The sequence below is a fragment of the Maylandia zebra genome, linkage group LG5, assembly GCF_041146795.1.
Source record: "Maylandia zebra isolate NMK-2024a linkage group LG5, Mzebra_GT3a, whole genome shotgun sequence".
Taxonomy (NCBI): Eukaryota; Metazoa; Chordata; class Actinopteri; order Cichliformes; family Cichlidae; genus Maylandia; species Maylandia zebra.
The window spans coordinates 15,187,797-15,209,250 of NC_135171.1; the positions used below are offsets into that span (position 1 = coordinate 15,187,797).

The 21,454-nt window shown below is 39.1% G+C and overlaps 1 protein-coding gene across 2 annotated transcripts in view; it reads right to left on the reverse strand.

Annotated features, from left to right (window-relative positions):
• Positions 1–21,454, reverse strand: part of slc2a9l2 (solute carrier family 2 member 9, like 2) — a 114,071-nt gene that overhangs the window by 30,003 nt on the left and 62,614 nt on the right. For both annotated transcript variants that reach the window (XM_004545267.5, XM_004545266.5), the window contains 2 exons: positions 7,871–7,972; positions 7,460–7,535 (listed from right to left, as the gene is read on the reverse strand). In XM_004545267.5, the coding sequence (XP_004545324.3) occupies positions 7,460–7,535; positions 7,871–7,972 (178 nt within the window). The remainder of the gene's footprint in view (positions 1–7,459; positions 7,536–7,870; positions 7,973–21,454) is intronic.

Consider the following 21,454-nt stretch of genomic DNA (forward strand, 5'->3'; position numbering starts at 1 on the left):
CAGCTGATTTGGGGAACAAAAGGATTCAAGGACTCTCCACTGGATTATGTTTGTGTAAAGTGAGCACAATATGCTACAATCTAATTAAAAGTTTTCTTCAGCCACCTACCTATAATGAATGTTCTCAAACTCTCACGGGCCAGTGCTTCCACTCAGCCTTCTAGTAGATGTACATTTGGTTTAAATTAGAAAATCCTAGAAGATTTTTTAAAAAGTTGCCCTCTGACTTTGAGGTCAAGGTCACTGGGATTCTCACTCTTCCGAGACTTTTAGTAGATGCATTTATAGTATTCATTTGCAAAATTGTTACTGCCTTCTGCTCAAGCTATTGTATTCACAAACTTGTCGCATGCTGGCCTGGCAGGGGGACAGCTATAGGTCATCAACCTTTTATGGATGAGAGGTAAAATGATTATATCATTATTACTTCTGATTAGCGTCATTAAAATACATTAAAATAGTAAGCGGATGGTCACTGGTCAGGAGCAGGACAAGATCGCAGTTACATGTAACCAACCAGCAAAAAGTTGACTGCATGAAAGTAACACATTACTAGAAAGAAAAACTTGTCAAAGTTGTAAAATGTTTGTTTGCAGCAGCTCACAGCCATGACTGGGAGGAGCTTTTTAAAACTTTCTCCTTACTGAACATTTTAGTAATTCCAGTGTTCAATTACAATGCTTCCCTGTGAAAAAGCTAAAAAAAAACAGCACCATCCCTAATCAAGAGTAAAATAAATGAGTTCTTCTTCTGAAGATAACTAAGCTCAAAGAATAGCCACATGCTTATTTTTAATTCTGTTTAACTGACTCTGCCCACCACAGTCCTTTTTTTTTAAAGCGCTTTGTTAGCGTCTTCTCCTCTAGAGATCAATTCTGCCATTTCCTCAAAGTGACAAGTTTATAGTGGCAACACTTTCTGTGAGTTCAGCCTGCATTGATCCCTTGCCCTTGTGCTCTATTGTTGAGGATTAGAAGAACTTTTATTTGTTAGATCACAAACTTCATCTCCAGGCTGTTCACTAAAGAGAAGTCATCAGGGAACTGAGACAGGGAGAAATAAAGAGGATGAGAGATGAGTTTGTACCATACACAAAGTGCTTAGTTTGACAATATGGGTTTGTTTCTTGTACATGCTCGTCTCTCAGTGGTATGTCAATAGTGCAATATGAAAGAAAAGCTGCAAAGTTACACAACAAACCGACCAAAATAACAATGCACACATCTAGGTGCAAACGGTGACAGCTTGACTGTGAAATGCTTATTTTTATCCTCGGCGGCAGAATAATCCCCGCTTTACATGAGAAGTGACTCACCAGCATAAACTGATTTAATTGTTCAGCTGTGAAATGAGCACGTGCTTAAAATATTGATTTCAAGAACTTCTTCCAAATTAGATTTGAAACTGTTTACAGAGCAGGAGAAACCTCTGTCTGCAGGCTGGGTTTGCAGGGGGGCTCAGTTTGAATCCAACAGATTCAAATTCCACGTTCACCATGTGCCTGTATGGATTCTCTCCAGATACTCCACAGACATGCTTATTACATTAATAGGTGAGCCTAAATTGGTTGTACTGTAGGTGTGAATGTGAGTACATCTGTCTGTTTCAGCCTTGCGATAGACTGGGGACCTGTCCAATATTCACCCCACATCTTATCAAATGACAGCTGGAATCGCTTCCAGCCCTACCCCGCAATCTTGATTTGGATAAGCAGTTAAGAAAATGGATGAGTTTCTGTCACATTAAAATAATTTGGTACTAAACTTTCAATAATTTCTGTCAGACGTTAGGGCTGACTCCAAAAAGTGGCAAATTTATTTCACAGTAAGCAGGAAGACAGCTATTTTGGCCAATGCATCCAAACTTTGGATGTTGCCTTCAAGGTGCTGCACTGACGAATCAAAATGCACAGAGGCTCCACTAGCTGACTGATTTTTGCTACAGCTGAGCAAATTATCTCCTTAAAGAAAAAAAAATGCACAAAAAAAATCATATGAGATACGACAACTCTACAGTTTAGATTTAAATTAAAGCCAAGTGATTCGTGCTGTGGAGCAACACTTCACATGCAACTGAGTCAGTGCTATCACAAAGAGCTGCAGGCCCATGAAGCAGGCGTCGCTGCAGTGAATATTCAGCAGGATGCAAGCTGAGGATATTCCTCCCTCGATTGAGCAACCCACGACAAAACGTGAAATGGACACAGTGGACCAGCAGGTCTATTTCACATTTTGCTTTGCCTCTCCAAAATGTGAAATGGACACCCATGCAGAAATTGCATTACAAATAGGGGCAGATAATATATTTAAAGCCATAAAGTTGGTAGTGAGCAAAAAACTTATGAAGTACATCCCAGGGTCTGTAAATTGTCAGAATCAATTAAGCTAGGCGGTTTATATGTATATATGTTTATATGTACATACATGTAAATGTGTTATGTCTGTTTAAATGCTTTCCTGTGATTATTTTCATGTTGGCTCAAAATAAAATATTACCCTCTGCTGTTCCTACAACTTCTGCTTGCGTGTCCATTTCACATTTTGGACAGGCAAAGCCTGAAATGGACACAGTGGTCTGTTTCAGGCTTTGTCGTGACATCGGGTTGGAATGAGATATCTGTTATACTGTTTAGTACTACAAATCCAGTAGAGCTCATTTAAAATTAATTACGTAAAAGTAATAATTAATTTTAGAAGGTTTTGTGAAAATAAAGTATTGGCCTAGACCAGGGGTGGGCAAGTCCAGGCCTCGAGGGCCGGTGTCCCACAGGATTTAGATATGACCCTGGGTCAACACACCTGAATCACATGATTAGTTCATTACCAGCCTCTGGAGAACTTAAGGACATGTTGAGGAGGTCATTTAGCCATTTAAATTAGCTGTGTTGGTTCAAGGACACATCTAAAACCTGCAGGACACCGGCCCTCGAGGCCTGGAGTTGCCCACCCCTGGCTTAGACCCACAAAGATCATTAATGAGTTGGATCCAACCTGTGTTTCTGTACAACACTTTGGGCAAACGTTTTGTTTTTAAACGTGCTATATAAATAAACTGGATTTGGATTTGGATTTGAACCCAAGATTCACAGGATATTTATTATGTGGATTTACAATTCGGCACTACCACTCAAATCATATCCCTTTAGATTCATGACGTATAACATAAGTACCCACATAAATGAAAAATAATGAAGAATATGTCACAACCACTGAAAGAAACACCAGTGCCGTGGGGGAAAAGACAATATTCCAAACTAACAAACACTTCACTACACTTTGGGGTTGCATTTATCTCTGCTGTCCCACAGGAAACAGTGACAACAGCATTAAAGCTATTTACTTTTTGGCAAGATAAAAGGAATTGCAATCCCAGGACTCTATAAAATAAAGATATATTTTAGGAAGATACTATTTATTGACTTGCTTCTGCTTCGAAATGACAGCTCTCAACTTGTTCTCCATGCAGAGTGTAGGGATGGAAGGAGTGATGGGATGCGGCGTAAGTTTGTTATAGACTATGCAGTATTATTTGTTTACAAAAATAGGAGGCACAGTTAAATGGGTTTAGAAACAGCTCAGGAGTGGTTTCTGACATGGGCTCAACACTCAACACGGGCGACAAAAAGAGAGAATCAGCAATTTCCAGTTGAGGTGAGAGTGTCAGCCTGCTAGAAGAAATTAAAAAAAGGAGTGGTGTGGAGCTATACTGCAGTACTTGAATGCTTCTATTTCAGTACCCTTGCACTTCAATGTATAATCGCTGTCCCTATGGTGACAGCTGCACAAATCATTAGCTTCATGAACGTATACAGTGATTCAATATACAGCCTGCAGCTATGAAAAGACCCAGTAAATCTTGACTAGACATATCTGCATCAAGGATGCTCCACAACAGCTTCAGTGTACACCACAAGAATGGATTTGCTCAACAGACAGCAGTTTCACCTGTCAATCATCTGAACATCTGTCTACGTGTGAAAAATGTGCATATTTTTTTTTCTTCCTGAAGCTTCGACAGCTGTCTGTCACTATTAGAAGTAATATGTCAAAAACAGCACATTCAGTAGTTTGTACCAAACAAGGTGTGTGGACATATGTGTTTGCTGTAATGAGCAGGTGTTGGAGGACTTTGTAAAATCTGTAACTAAGTTTCAGTTCAGACTGAATCTGCACATTTTGTTGTTGTCCTGTCCTCTCCCGAAAATATGTTACAGTTATTCTTGATAAAAAGAAGCCAGAATCAAATATTTAATTATCACCTGTATTGTTCAAGGATTGTTATAAAGTTTGAGGACAAAATGCCAAATTCATAGAGCAACACAATCACAATAAAAAAGAAAGTAGGCCTTCTTTCAGACCCAAGGTTTTATGTATCAAGGCAACATAAAAACAGCAAGACTTTTGAGTCATGGAACAGGACAGAACCTGAATGAACTGAAACAACACTGTAAAGAACAGTTGACCAATGAGAGACTGATGAGTTCATACAGAAAATGATTACTTCGGCTTATTGCTGCTAAAGGTGGTTCTACAGTGACAATCATGTGGTGTACTATTTTCACACATTCTGCATTGTGGCTTAGTTTTTATTCGACACATAATGAAACAGTGTCTCGTGTTGCTGGTCGTGTGAGTTTGTCACTGAATAATTTTACCTTTGGTAAGGACAAGATAATTATGTATTATATACTGACACATAACATATCATTTTATTATCTCTGTATGTCTTAATTTTGCTGCCATGTACAGTAATTACAGCTAATTCATTTTTATAAGTTACCCTAAAGAAACATTTTAAATGCTGTAAAATGTAGAACGCTGTCACACAGAGCGGTGGTAATAATTTGATGCGAGCTAATCAAAGCTTCGTCCTTTCCTTTCTTTAATTGACGACCTCCTGTTACATCTATTTTATTGGCGCCAGTAATTTACTGCAGTGGTGCCATATGGATACATGCTTGGCCAGATTTCATGAGAGTTTAGCATTAATAAACAACTGGTTATAATTAAAAATGTTACTTACATTATAACTTATAATTAACATTTTCACTTGACTGCAGTTTTACACTTTGCCCTTTTTCCATCTTCCAGTCCATCGTTTTCTATTTGACAGCACTAATATCCAGTTGAGGGAATATGTTTTAGTTCCATAAGCAACCACACTATGAAAACATGATATTTTTACAGAGCATTAACTAAACCAGCGCTGAGCTATTGTTTTAGATACATCACTATTTTAAACGATAAAACATACCAATATTCAATTCACAAAAAATATAATTATTTATGTGGTGGACTGTAATAACCAAAGGGTGTCACAGTGTTGTTTGAGTGTACTGCTACAAAACCCAGTTAAGTCTATTCTGTTGCATTCTCCCATGTAACAAGACTGCTGCAGAGGGCAACTGCTAGCAGTAAATTAACCTTCCACCGATCACAGTTTTAATCTATTCTAATGTCGTCTATAAAAATCTCCATGAGTGATGGAAGTGAACTTAAAAGCCATCAAATATGTCTGCCAAATTTTGTTCTTCTAAAGGTGAACCCTGAGACACAGTGAAGAAACTGAAGCCTATGCCAAATTGGCTATTAGTCCTTGTGACAGCACTTTCTAGGACAGTGCAAACAGGGAATCCAATAAAGTCACTCCCCTGATCTCACACTGAGTAACTGCGCTGTCTGAGGCTCATTCAGCTTCCTCTAAAATATCCCATCGCACCACTAAACCCTAACAAGTACTGTACAAGCGCCCAAAGTGTGTCATTCCTGCATGTTTTGAATGTTACGTTGACACTGTGAAAGCTGGATAACTGTCTGCGACAGTCATATGAAGAAGCACAGAGAGATTATTTATCTCTTTTATTGCTCTGTTTAGCAGAATGGCAAAAAGGACAGGGTGAGAGAGCGATAACGACTAAACTACAGTCCAGGTGAGCTTCATACAAGATGCTACAAAGGCACAAGATACACCAATGCAAACAAGGACTAACTCAAATCTGTATCTGATGATTTCCTATGAGCCAAGACATTATTTTGGTTAAAGAAAAAAAATCTGTGAATTTGTTGCAACTGTGACAGCTGCACTGATTATATTTCAAATACTAGTTCATAGTGCTAAAATACAGAAAACTAAGAAATGAAGTGAAGTAAAACACAACCAAATTTGGAAAGTAATAAGCTCATCCGGGACAATCAGGATCAGAAAAAGAAAGATTTGAATAAAAGATTCATTTTTTTAAAAAGGTTTAGTTTTTGTTCTCTTACAAGTACAACGCAAAGCATTAGCATTAGCATTAGAAAATGAAAATGACATTTGACAAAGCATTTTGAATGCTGGCCTTATCAAACTGCAAATTGGAAAAAGAGGAAAATGAAAGAAAGAAACATTCAGATATAAAAAACAATACCAAGAAAGCAGCTTCAAGAGACAGAGAGACAAGAAAGAAGGCTTTCAAGATTCAAAGATTCCAAGATTAAGAAAAAAATCATATATTTGAAGAAATAAAATTATAATTCAATGAAAGGGGAAGCTAAAAAGAGAAAATAAACAATAAACAAAAATAAAAGCTACAGCTCTGCCTTTTGTCATTATCAAACAGGAAAATCTCCCTCTGCTCTTATGGAGAAATATAATCTTTGTTTTTGAAATATCTGGGCCATGGTTTCCATGGTGAAGTGACTTAAGAGGAGGTGTGGCTGCTCATTTATCCACTGGAAGGCTCACATCACTACTGGGGTCATCCCTCTGGTGAAACCCCACCCCCACCCCCACTCTCAAGCCATTCACCAGGCATCAGTAGTGAGAAGCTTCATTTGTTTCAATAGGCTATAAATCATCACTGTGCAGTCAAACGATCTTCCTTTCCTCAGTGATTACCTCAAAAATGCACCTTAAAAAGAATTGATTGACTCAAATGGTGTTGTTATGTGCATTATGTCTGTGTCTCAGCATAAGGTTGTCTCATTTTCTTCCTCTTTATTAAAGAACTTTGGTATGAAAAAAATAAAACAATAAAATGTGCTTCACTTACTGTTGTGTGCGTGTCAGGTTTTTGATATTTTCTCCTACTCTGCAATTCCAGTCTCATTCTAAAGACACTGAGACACTTTACTGGGTGAATGCTCCCTGGAGATATTACTGCACAAGGATGAGCATGTGTGATGACAGGAATAGCTTCACCTTGAAACTTAAAGTCAAACTTGCACAAGACCTGCCGTGGACACTGCCACATTTGCAGGACAATGACATACACTGTATACTGTATGGCTCCTTTTTTAGTATGCTAATATATGACAGGAGCTTACTTTGCGATGCCAATCATTCCAGGCCGGAGTTGGGGAAAGTCACATTGATTATACAACAGGTACAGTACTTCACTGAATTACAGACACAGATTATTGAGCTAATCTGCTTGCAGGGTGTTTACTTTGATCGAAACAGAATATGTGAGTAGTTTTACCTGGTCCAGAGCAAAACGAGGCAATCACAGCGAGTATGCAGAGGTAACTGAGGTAGGGCATCCATGACACTCTATCCTGAAAGGAATCAGAGAGAGCAAGTGACATAATCAGTATTTTGTTATATATTACAGCTGCTGTACTGTGTGGTATTTAAATATTTTGCATTGTAAAAGTTTTGCTAATAAGTAATTACAGTTCAAGATTTTAATGATACTGAATGATGCAAAAAATGTTTCATAATAAAAGTGCTTTTTTTAAATATAAATATATGTACATTTATAGAATTTTGATGAATTTTAGAAGTTTGAGATTTGCAACTGTGTTAAAATCCATGTTTTCTCAGAATATATTTTTATGTTGCCTCTTCAGATATTGTATGTCTAGTATAAAGGACAGGAAGTGTGGCTTACCTGGAAATTAAGAAAAACTGTGAGTAGGCTGAAGAACACGGCCATGGAAAAGAAACCAAATATGAGAAGGGGCTTCCTGCCAATTCGTTCTATCACCAAGCCCTGGAGAAAAGACAGCATAATAAACAACAGGGTTTTGTATATCATTTTTGGCTGCAGAGTTAATTTTATCCAATTTATAGATCTGGGATCCACATGCCAATGGTCCACCATGATAAAGTTTATGACTATTAGAATTTGTCATTCCTTGTATGATTTGTAAAAAAAATTAACTGCACTCCGCCCATACAACCACTGAAAGCAGCCCATCCGCCCAATCACATCTCTTAACATGACCGGCCCCTCCCCTACCTTCACTGTCTAGAAAAGCTTTAGTGTGGAAGAAGTGGTGAGAAGATGGAGCTGGAAAGCTGAGAGAAAACTATAAAAAGGAAGTAAAAGCATAATGTGTCAAATTAACCAACATGTTAGCTATCGCAGCAGCTGCACCGTGAACAGTAGTACCAGAAACAACTAATAACCAGGCCTCACAAGTGACAGGAGGCTGCAGCTGCTAGCACCAGCTGTGGAGAATAGGCGAAGTGATGAGAAGGGTGAAATTAATGTGGTAAGAAAATTAATGGAGGAACATAATTAGGAAGAGAGAGATTCAAGGATTCAGGTAAAATGACAATGAGTCACTGCTAACAGCTAAAGTGTAGCTTCTCATTGTCACACGCTGCAGTGCAACAAAGAACTAACCCGACAACAACTGTGCCAAGCATGATATCAATAATCAAACAAAATGAAATGAAATATGAACATTATATGTGTACGCTATATGTAGAGTGAGATATATCTCTGCTGAAACCTTTTCATTATTTAGAGACACATTCTTTATGTTGGCAGAGCTCATTACAGCCAGTTTTTGTAGCGTACTGACCTCTGGAATTTTATTTTTACTTGATCAGTGCAGGAGATAGATTAAAAACAAATAGTTAATGCTAATGGTTCTAGTGTAAAGTCTAGTAAAGCCATTAAAGGTCACTGATCATCAGTTTATCAGAGTGAGGGTTATGGTCCTGGCTTAAAAAGTTGGCCGACATATCTGTAAGGGAATTTGCCAGTTGGTCAGCACAACATCTGGGCATCTTTTAAGGTACTGTAGCTTTGCATAGGTTGACTCACTTTATAAAGGTCCAAATCAAATGTGTCCTGAAAGACCAGAAGTCATTACAATCACAGGACTTCCCAGAGTCTTTAAAGTGATTCTGCATTGTCTGACCTTAAGAACATTTGACTTTCCCGATAAATGAGATCTGATTGGCTCCTACTGGTCTCATGGGTAACCATATCACTGATTTAGATGGCATCATTTTGCAAAGTTGTCCTATCCCTCAAACCTTGCTGATATGCTGATTTACTTCACAGTTCACCCTGTGATTTGCTTCAGTGAAGCAAAGGCTTATATCCAAGAATTACCATCACAAATGGGATGGTCTGAGGTGCTGCCTATATATACAGTAACATATACATACAGATTTCATCATCCATAACACTGCATGTGGCTCATCAGTGATTCTGTCACAGTAGGTCTTTGACCGGGTCCGTCTAGATTATGGATGCAGCATGAGCCATGACCCTATTCAAGTGCAGGCCACAGCTGCAGGCCTTCTTCCATCATAGTCTGTGTGAATTAAATGGCACTGCTCTTACCTCTTAAAACCAGTGGGACTTCATGACGTTGTGCAAAAAGGTCACTGTTATTTGTACAATATTTGTTCCCATACCAAGGGGCTTCTGAGTTGAGACTGAGAGGCAAAGATAGCGGGTGTTTATGTATGGTGTAGGGGAGGTGCTGAGCTTTCTTAAGAAGAAAACAGATTTTTTTTTTTATGTTCCAAGAATACATTGGCTTTAATTTTGCTTTTTTAAGCAGTTTCCTATTAGCATGTTGCAGAATATATCAGTCTTCATTTGTAAATGACTCCAAAAGCACTGCAGTTCACTTAGGATGTATGTGTACATGTGTGTAAATACAGTGTCCATACCCTACTAGTCCCTGTAGGCACCAACTATTAATCTTCTAGGCTCTACCCACACTGCAGAGGCACACGGATTTGCACACAGCAGCAAAACTCCAGTTCATTAAGACCTCTGAAGGTGCGAGAAGCTGAATATTTATAAGCCTTATTTTATATTTACATGACACAAAGTGACAACACACATTTGTCTATTGTAGCTTTTGTGTGCTGTACAAAGATGGTAAAAAGAAAGTACACCCCCTGATCATTTTAAGGGTTTACATATCAGGACAATTTAAAAATCATCTAGTCCCTTCCAGGTCATAAACTTAGGTAAATACAACGTCAGATCAACAACACAACAGATTTCACAATGTCATTATTTATTTAAGAATATTTAAGCCACAATCTAGAAACAATGTGTGAAAAATTAAGTGCACCCGATGACTCAGTAGCTTGTAGAACCTCTGGCAGCAATAATTTGAAGTAATTACTGTCTGCATGAATTTATCAGTGTCACATGGTTTTGGGTGAATTCTGGCTGACTCCTCTTTACAGTGTTGCTTAAATTCATTGATGTTTGTGGGTATTTGTTTATGCATAGCCCTCTTAAGGTCTCCTAAGCTGTTGGACAGATGGCCTCAAATACTTTTGGTAGACAGAGGAGCTCACGTTCACCTCAACAACTTAACAATGTGCCCAGGTCATGTGGTTGCAAAACACCCTTCCACCACCATGCTTAACAGTTGGCGTCAGGTGTTTGTGCTGATATGCTGCATTTCTTTTTGGCTTAACGTGGAGCTCTGCATTAGGGCTAAACAGATGCAATTTTGCAAACTTAAGCCATGCTGGTATGTCCTTTTTAGAGAAAAAATTACATAGCAACCAGATTTCTCATTGCAAACAGTCTTTTTCTAATTGCACTGTCATGAACTTAAACATTCAACATGCTAACTGAGGCCTATAAAGCTAGAGACATAGTTTCGGTTTCTGTGGCTTCAGGGGGTGAATTTGCTGGGGAATCCACTCTTGGAAAAATTGGCAATGTTCTTGAATCTTTTCCACTTGATGGAAACAGCCTTATGACACTTCCCACACTGATGGGCGGCAACAATTGCTTCTTCATTCATTCTTCATTGCATGTACTTGTACTGACATATACCTAAATGTTCCAAAGCAGCAAACTGTCAAAGCTTTTGCAAAAGTGCTCACACTTGCTGACTGATGATCAGTTAACCAAGTGCATTTAATTAGCAGCACAGAGCTGCTACTTACCTTCTTAATTCCCATGGAAGAAGTAAGGGTGTACTTAAGCCGCTTTTCTATTAGTACCTACTCCACCAGGGTTCCAAGCGATACGAGGTGATTCAAAAATGTGACATCAACAGACTACATGCCAAAGATTGGCTAGTCAGTGACATCGCTCAATTAGTCATGAGAGCGTCTCCTTCACAAAAATCAAAACTACCATTGCGTTTTTTATAGGGCTGCATATGTGAAAACTTTCTGTAAAGTCCTGCTGCTGAGGTTAGATTCTACAAGCTATCAAATGAGGTGTTTTTGTGTAATCTTCATTAAGTAAATAATGTCATACTATAATATGTCACATCTTGTGAGTTATCTTACGATCTGGACCAGATGATTTTTGCATGTAAAACCTAAGAATTGAAAGACAGTGCACTTTTTATCATGACTGTCACAGACGTGATCTGGCAGACATCATTTTTTCATTGTGTCATTCCTATAAAGCAGTTTGAACAGTTACGTTTTATTTTGCTGCTTTAATGTGGCTTAATATCATGTCACGCTCAGTTTTAATAAGCAAACTTCACAAACTTATAAAAAGATCTTCTAGCTAATGATAATGTCTCAGTAACTCTGAGAATGACTTAATCATACAGCTCCTAGCTTAAAAATAAGATACATTTATATAGAGAGTCATAAATATATGTATTTATTTTCATATGACTTGCAGCAAAACCAAATATGATTATGTGTTTCTGTGTCAGGAGTATTTGTGCCTATAAATAACACACTTAAGTACTGATTAAACAGGATTAAATGACAGCTCTAACAGAATAATACTCACAACCTAATATACTCTTTCTTGGCAGGCTTGACAGAGGTCAGAATGGAAACTTCAGCTGTCACGGTTGGCAGGATTAAAACGTCATGCCACTCTTCATCACATCAAAAAGCAGATGAGCCATTCAAGACAACTGGCCACAGCTTAAGGGCCCACCGGCCATTCTGTCTGTATAAACACTGAAAATCATTGATCATTAAAAAACAATCTCAGCTAAAAGTAAATCCACATTTTACTGTTTGGATCTTTTATTGTAGATTCAAATGCTTCATCACTACCAGAAGACGCATTTTGCTATTTCAAGATAACTTGCTTGTTTTGCCAAAGGGTTACATGTGTGACGACATGCCCAGATGTGCATGAAATAATGTGGGTTGGCATGCAGTCCTCGGCTCTTGTATGTTAACCAGCCTTATAGTGACAAGTCTGCCACAATGAAAGGGCGATTGCCCAGTAGGTCACTAGTAAACATGGCAGGTTTCTTAAAGGAGTTACAGTAGATTTGTTTGTGAATAACAAATTTATTTCAATAAAGCTTAGCATGTTATCGTAAAAATGCTTAATGATACATTTAGATCTAGATTGAGGAGGAAAAGAGAAGAGTCCATCAGTAGCTGATGAATAGTACAGAACTGACTGTAGTGACTGGAACACATACAGTGGGGCAAAAAAGTATTTAGTCAGCCACCGATTGTGCAAGTTCCCCTACTTAAAATGATGACAGAGGTCAGTAATTTGCACCAGAGGTACACTTCAACTGTGAGAGACAGAATATGAAAAAAAAAATCCATGAATCCACATGGTAGGATTTGTAAAGAATTTATTCGTAAATCAGGGTGGAAAATAAGTATTTGGTCAATAACAAAAATACAACTCAATACTTTGTAACATAACCTTTGTTGGCAATAACAGAGGTCAAACGTTTACTATAGGTCTTTACCAGGTTTGCACACACAGTAGCTGGTATTTTGGCCCATTCCTCCATGCAGATCTTCTCGAGAGCAGTGATGTTTTGGGGCTGTCGCCGAGCAACACGGACTTTCAACTCCCGCCACAGATTTTCTATGGGGTTGAGGTCTGGAGACTGGCTAGGCCACTCCAGGACTTTCAAATGCTTCTTACGGAGCCACTCCTTTGTTGCCCGGGCGGTGTGTTTTGGATCATTTTCATGTTGCAAGACCCAGCCTCGTTTCATCTTCAAAGTTCTCACTGATGGAAGGAGGTTTTGGCTCAAAATCTCACGATACATGGCCCCATTCATTCTGTCCTTAACACGGATCAGTCGTCCTGTCCCCTTGGCAGAAAAACAGCCCCATAGCATGATGTTTCCACCCCCATGCTTCACAGTAGGTATGGTGTTCTTGGGATGCAACTCAGTATTCTTCTTCCTCCAAACACGACGAGTTGAGTTTATACCAAAAAGTTCTACTTTGGTTTCATCTGACCACATGACATTCTCCCAATCCTCTGCTGTATCATCCATGTACTCACTGGCAAACTTCAGACGGGCCTGGACATGCACTGGCTTCAGCAGCGGAACACGTCTGGCACTGCGGGATTTGATTCCCTGCCGTTGTAGTGTGTTACTGATGGTGACCTTTGTTACTTTGGTCCCAGCTCTCTGCAGGTCATTCACCAGGTCCCCCCGTGTGGTTCTGGGATCTTTGCTCACCGTTCTCATGATCATTTTGACCCCACGGGATGAGATCTTGCGTGGAGCCCCAGATCGAGGGAGATTATCAGTGGTCTTGTATGTCTTCCATTTTCTGATGATTGCTCCCACAGTTGATTTTTTCACACCAAGCTGCTTGCCTATTGTAGATTCACTCTTGCCAGTCTGGTGCAGGTCTACAATACTTTTCCTGGTGTCCTTCGAAAGCTCTTTGGTCTTGGCCATGGCGGAGTTTGGAGTCTGACTGTTTGAGGCTGTGGACAGGTGTCTTTTATACAGATGATGAGTTCAAACGGGTGCCATTCATTCATTCACGAGTGGGGGACAGAAAAGCTTCTTACAGAAGACGTTACAGGTCTGTGAGAGCCAGAGATTTTCCTTGTTTGAGGTGACCAAATACTTATTTTCCACCCTGATTTACGAATAAATTCTTTACAAATCCTACCATGAGAATTCATGGATTTTTTTTTCACATTCTGTCTCTCACAGTTGAAGTGTACCTCTGGTGCAAATTACTGACCTCTGTCATCATTTTAAGTGGGGGAACTTGCACAATCGGTGGCTGACTAAATACTTTTTTGCCCCACTGTAGATGCTTAATTGTTAAATTGGAAATTGGGCTTTCCAGTATAAAGGCTTCAGGATGCCAGCAGAAGTAGCATAAAGAGTAATGAAGTCCATGTAGGAAAGACATTTGGCTGGATGGATGAGTAACATGCACGGCTTTCATTCCAGAGTGTTTCATTCATTTTATTCCAGGTGTTTATATCTCATGTAAGAACAAAAGGCATCTTAAGGGAGCTAAAAACATGGTTTGGGTTAAAATAGATCCTTTTGTAATATTAGTGACATGTTACAAAGCCTTTTTTCCAGATCTGCAAGGAAACTTTTCTTTCTGCCCAAAAACAATTTGTTCTGATATGCACGACAAGCAAGTCCCATCTAGGTTCGTTACATTTTCTGTCATCTGGAAATAAGATCTGTTGCAATCTGTACTGCTTGAAGTTGCCCCCTCATTTATGTCATGGGTTTCTTTTTGTGTCCAGCTCGTGTGTTTTCGGTTCGATGAGCACCTTTTCTCAATTTGTTTGTGTTTTGTCTGTTTGCATGCTTTTTTTCCTAAGCTACCTAAGCTGCATTGACATTTCTCAGGAACTATTTGTCTCTAAACTATTTCACTGTAATCTTTCAGTAGATTCTTTCCATCTTGCCATGTGCCCTGTCGGTGGAAAAATCGAGTATAAAAAGAGCTTTTTAATATATAGCTCAAGAAGAAAAATACTCAAATACAAGCATTCTAGTGCCTTAATGAGCTGAGGACAGAAGGATTGCATTAGCTAGTGACATTGTCAAAGGGGAACTGCTAATCAAACAGCGTTAAACTCTGCATAGGTCATTTGATTTAAATCATAATAGTTAGCTTGTTATATGTTCGTTTCTCTTAGTCATTAATTCAGTTTAAAATGTTTTGTTTTGTGGTCACAGTGCATTATTGTAATTTTTTAACATCCCAAACTTTAGCTGGTGATTGCAAAAGATGCAATACAAGCACAGCATACAAAAAATGGAATGCCATTCATGATAAATAGCTCATTTTCATTTTAAACCTCCGTATCCTTTTCTGTGTAAAGTGAATTGTACTGCATGGGTAAAAGCAATTCAGAATGCAGTATTGTGACATTTAACAAACCATTGAATAAATCTGATTTTTTTTTTCTATAAAGCAATATGAGGAACATTTCTCCTGGGTGCATTTGATGCCTGGGCTTCCCAAAACTCATTAACAGCAAACTGCAACTAATCTGTTAGTGTTTACAAGCAAGGACCAGGATTTGGAGGCATGCAACACATGCCTTTTTCATATGTAAAACTCTTTGTATAAGAAATTAATTGTGTGTGGGCAGCTTTATGTAAAAGGAAAAGCTTTGTTAATGGATGAAAGTCAGAGCTACATCACGAGGTGCATTCATTTCTCATATTACGAAGCATATAGTGTTAAATACAGGGATTAAATTCTAACTTTAAAATGTTTTCTACCTAAATTGAAGAAAAGGTAAGGTGTAGACTTTAATTCAAAAATCATAAATATCTTAAACTCACAAAGTCAAAATTGAAATTCATCTTTCTTAATACATGTCAAATTATTGTGAACATCCAACCAATGTTTAACACCAACGAACGATTAAAACATGTCTGTAAAGCTCTTGAGTTTGCACCATCAGCTACTTATATTTATTACAGAGTACAAATAAAGGCTTGTATATTTACATTTGCCTGATAGTGCTTGAAGTATTGTCCATCCATCCATTTTCATAACCACTTATCCAATTCCATTGCAATTGCACACAGGTGGGCAGGAGCCTAAACCATCTGTCACAGGGCCAGAGGCAGAGAACACCCTGAACAGGTCACTAGTCTATGGCAGAGCTAACACAAATTTACAGCCAATTTAGAGACACAAATGAATGTGTGTCCAGACAGAACCCACAGAGGCACAGGGAGAACATGCAAACTCCAGACAGAAAGGTCTCAGCCAGTTAGTTGGGTTCAAACCCAGAACCCTCTAGATACTAATAACTGTACCACTGTACCAACTGGAATAGTTCTAAAGAGCAAAGTTTGTACAGTTTATGACTATAACATAACATATTGCCTGTGGTGCAAAAAGTTGAGCTTCAGCATGAGTGACGTGTCAGCTACGATAGTTGTGGATTCTGTCATTCGTTACCAAAAAGTCACAACTCATGACAAGTTATTTATTGGATTAATACACAGTCATAAATCTGAAGATTACGCTGGCTTCATTTGGATCATTTCCGACTACGTTGTGCATGCTAGCAAAACAGCCAGGTGATCATTATTGTCAGCCACATAAGAAGGGTGGTGTTCAGTAAAGGCAGCTGGAGGTGAGTTAGCAGTGCCTGATGAAGAGATACTGCAGAGCTGGGGGTAAAACTGGTATCTGAAGAGTACATGCTGGTGTTTGAAGTCAGTCACCTGGCAGCTAAGTCACTCAGCGGGGTCTCCTCACTGCTGCAGATCAAAGATCATCTGTGCTCATGCTTACAGGAATCACAGAAATAGATAGCAGCCCACGCAGGGCATTAACAATCTCACAACATTAAATATGGAGAGATGACATACTGCATTCCCCAGTGCATTTTTGCAATTAGTATTTGGTTTAAACTAAAAATGTAATGCCCTTTTTGGGCAAAGAGCTCCTTCAACTAAAATTTGATTGATCATTTTGTTCATTTCTTTTGGCATTTCAAATGCATCTCAATAACAAGAGGATAACAGCAATTAGACCAATCCTTGGACACTTCCTGTAGCTATTCCTGGGGATCCCAGAGTGTTCCCGTGCCAGAAGAGATAGACAATCACTATAATGTAAACTTGATCTGCTTTGTGGTCTCCACCCAGTTCAGCATGCCAAGAATACCTCCCTTGGAAACTCAGGTAGTGTCCTAGTCCGGTGTCTATACCACATTAGCATTCCCACTCAGTGTGAAGTAGCAGCTGTTCAGTTGTGAGCTCCAGCTTTATGTATAAGCTCCTTACTCTGTCAGTGAGTCCACGGATCCCAAAAAGAAAACTCTTTTTGGGCCAACTTTATAACCTTTGGTTACTGGCCAGAAGACTGACTGATCATAGGTGAGAACAGGACCCTGCACTGGGAAGCTGAGAGTATTGCTCTGTAGATCAGCTCCTACTGTTCAGGAGACAGTAATACAGCTCTAGTATCAGTCATAAAAAATCAAATATTTTTACCCTGTCATTGTGCTTTGTGTGTGAATTGGGTAACACATGGTTACGTTATCTCGATCGATAGCGTACCTTCATCATCATGAATCACTGCTACTGCAGCAAAATAGTTTTACTGATTGGTCCCTAAACTGTTGGACAGTGACACATTTTGTAATTTTGCCTCTGCACACCATCACAGTGGATTTTAAATCAAACAAACAAGATCTGATTGAAGTGCAGACCTTCAGCTTTCATTCAAGGGTTAGAAAAATTTTACATTGAATGTTATATTGGCTTTTATACAAAGTCACCATTTTCAGAAGGTTAAAATGAATAGGATGGCTGATGCACAAGCAGTTTCATGGCCAGGTGAAACCTTTTCCCTTCCGATTTCATGACAATGGAAGCAGACATATCAGAAGTTGATTCAACGCATTAAATATGAGGTCCAAAAAGATGCAAAGTGCAAGCGAGGGAGGCCATCATTTGGCTGAAAAAATAAATAAACCATCAGAGAGCAAAAACTTTAGGAGTGGCTAATTCAACAATCTGTATGTTCTTAAAAAGAACGAATGCACTGGCCGGCTCAGCACCATAAAAAAGGTCTGAGAGACCAAAGATGACAAATGAAGTGCATGATGACCTCATTATTTCTAAAAACAGCAAAACAAATATCAAAAGCTCCATAACTGATCAATAATGCTTCTCAGTGCAAATGAGCTAAAGCATACTGCAAAAGCAACCCAAGACATTCTCAAAGCAAAGAAATGGGATATTGCTAATGGCCAAGTCAGTCACGTGATCTCATCCCAATAGAGCATCATTTTCAGCTACTGAAGACAAATGAGAAAGAAGAGTGAGCCACAAATAAGCAGAAACTGAAGGGAGATGCATCAAAGACCTGGTAGAGCCTTTTACTTCAGGCAGTTACTGACTGTAGAGGATTTTCATCCAAGTAGTTATGTTAGTTATCGTGGGAACCAAGGAGGCAAACGTAAGTCCAATACATCAAACACTGCTTTGTCTTCTCTGGAAAATATGTATCTCAAAGTTGTGAATAATATTCTTACATAAAATATAATTGTATCCTACTTGACATTTCTGAGACGTTTTACCGTAATAGTTTTTTGAAGTTTAGAGTTTTTGACAAGTGTCTGTGGCTTTGACTGTTGACCTCCAAAATCTAATTAGTAAATCCTCCAGTGTGGGACAGACATACAACCTGAAAATATAATGTCTGTATACTGATGCTGCTTTACGCTAACATTTGCTGCTGACTGAAACATGTCTCCAGTGGAATATCTGTAAGATGGTCTTATTAGTGGGTTTTATGTCTTTCAAGCACGCTGTTGTTCAACCTCTCCTTAAAAAGCCTAATCTAGATCCATCCCTACTCTCTAACTATAGGCCCATTTCCAACCTCCCTTTTCTGTCCAAAGTACTGGAACGAGCCGCCCTCACGCAGCTCCAGCTATTTCTTGACAACAACAATCTCTATGAGAAGTTCCAGTCTGGTTTTAGAGCTCGGCATAGCACAGAAACCGCCCTACTGAGAGTTTTTAATGATTTGCTTTTAACTGTTGACTCTGGTTGTGCTGCTGTCTTAGTAACCTTGGACCTGACAGCAGCCTTCGACACTGTAGATCACAACATACTGCTAGCCCGCCTTCAACATTGTGTCGGTTTAAAGGGCACTGTCTTAAAGTTTTTCCAGTCCTATTTGAATAATAGGAGTTTTTCTGTTCACCTTGGTGAACTGTCATCTCCCAGAGCTCCTTTAACCTGTGGCGTACCTCAGGGGTCCATACTAGGCCCCCTGTTGTTTATTCTGTACTTGCTCCCTCTGGGCGATGTGCTCCGTAAACATAATGTGTCCTTCCATATCTTTGCCGATGATATTCAGATCTACCTCCCTCTGAGGTTGAACTGCAATGTTTCTTTGCAGCCGCTACTCTCCTGCTTGTCTGACATTAAGACTTGGATGACTCTTAACTTCTTACACCTTAATGAAAGCAAAACTGAAGTCATTGTGTTTGGGCTTCCTAAAGATCCCAACTTCTCTCTTGACTTTTTGGGACCCCTAACCTCCGATTGCACTTCTTCCATTAAGAGTCTTGGAGTTATTTTTGACAATGCTTTTAAACTTGATAAACAAATCAGCTCTGTAGTTAAGGGATCTTTTTATCATTTACGGATTTTAGCCAAAGTCAAGTCTTACCTTTGCAGGAACGATCTAGAAAGAGTGGTCCATGCTTTTATTACTTCACGGCTGGACTACTGTAATTCCCTCTATGCTGGCCTAGATCGTTCCTGTCTACATCGCCTTCAACTGGTGCAGAACGCTGCCGCTCGCCTGTTGACCGGTTCAAAAAAAAGAGACCACATCACTCCGGTTCTCTGCTCTCTCCACTGGCTCCCAGTTGCTTTTAGGATTGATTTTAAAATCTTACTGCTGGCTTTTAAGGTTTTAAATGGCACTGCACCTTCTTACCTGTCAGAACTCCTTAGTACTTATCGCCCCAGGAGATCTTTGAGGTCAGCCGATCTGATGCTTTTAGATGTTCCCAGGTATAAATTAAAGACAAAGGGAGAGAGGGCGTTTGCTGTGGCTGCACCCAGACTGTGGAACAGTTTACCTCCTCACGTCAGATTCTCCAAAAGCCTAGAAACTTTTAAAACTGCTCTTAAAACTCACCTCTTTTCATTGGCTTTTAGAAAGGTTTAATTTATTTGTTTATTTATTTTTTATATGATCAGCGAGGTGTTTTACGAAATTGTGTTCTATTGTATTTTTATCTGTATTTACTGTACAGCACTTTGGTCAGCCTTGGTTGTTTTTAAATGTGCTCTATAAATAAACTTGACTTGACTTGACTTGACTTTATGTGATCATAACTGTGATTATGCAAAGTTACTATTGCAAGTAAATCATCACATGATGTCAAATACTAACAACTCCGCCCACAAGCTGCCAGGAGAGATGCTCCAACAAACTAACTACTTCATTAAGCCGTTTCCCAAACAAAGTGCTCCCTGCTCCATCATTTAGAAAGTGATTTACTGCCAGAGGAAGTAATACTAAAAAGCATGTCAAGTGAAATGACATGGCTGAGAGCAATCCAAGTACAGCTGAGCTGCTAATATGTTAGAATATGCTAACATAGTAACAATAAAGGATTGGGTTGATTGGGTTAAAGGATTGTCAACTACTGCATATTTGTCTTTGCCCTTCACACTACCCAGATTTCATTCACGGAGATCACGAGTCATATTTAATCAATAAATATGACAATATTTAGTAGTTGTTCAATACACTTGTATAGAACTGACTTTACACAAATACACACACACACTTTATAACATACACCTGTTTTACTGCTCAATAATACCTAATCAGCCAGTCACATGGCAGCAGCTCATTGCATTTAGCCATGTAAATGGTATCAATGGTATCAATGGCATCAAGACATCGACTTGCTGAAATTCAAACTCAGCATCAGAATGGAGAAGAAAGGTGATTTAAGTAACTTGGAATGTGGTATGGTTGTTTGTGCCAGACAGAAGCTGCAGACCTACTGAGAATTTCCAAGAGAAAAATATCCAGTGCACCTCAGTTCTCTGGTTAAAAATGTCTTATTGATGCCAGAGGTCAGAGGAGCATGGCCGGCCTGTGGTGACCTGACAGCAAAGCAACTGTAAGTCAAACAACCACCTGTCACAGCCCAGCTATGCAGTACAGGATCTCTGAATGCACAATACACTGAACCCTGCACCTAAAAAAGTGGCCGGTCAGAGTGTGTATGCATGTGCAGGAATGTAAATTACAACAAAAAGCATCATCCAATGCTAACAAAATAAAAGCAAACCTCTCTCACATAGCACATACCCATGTAAACCTAGAATTGTCAAACATACCAAAGCATACAATCAAACAGAAAATGTGCCTTGTGACTGTTCATTAGCAGAGGGGCCTTCTGGGTCATGGTGTCTGGCTTAGATAAGGGTTTGAATTTTCATTACTCTTGGTTTTCCAGTTTGCAAGAATATCTTATCTGCCTTCGTGTGCTTTTATAATT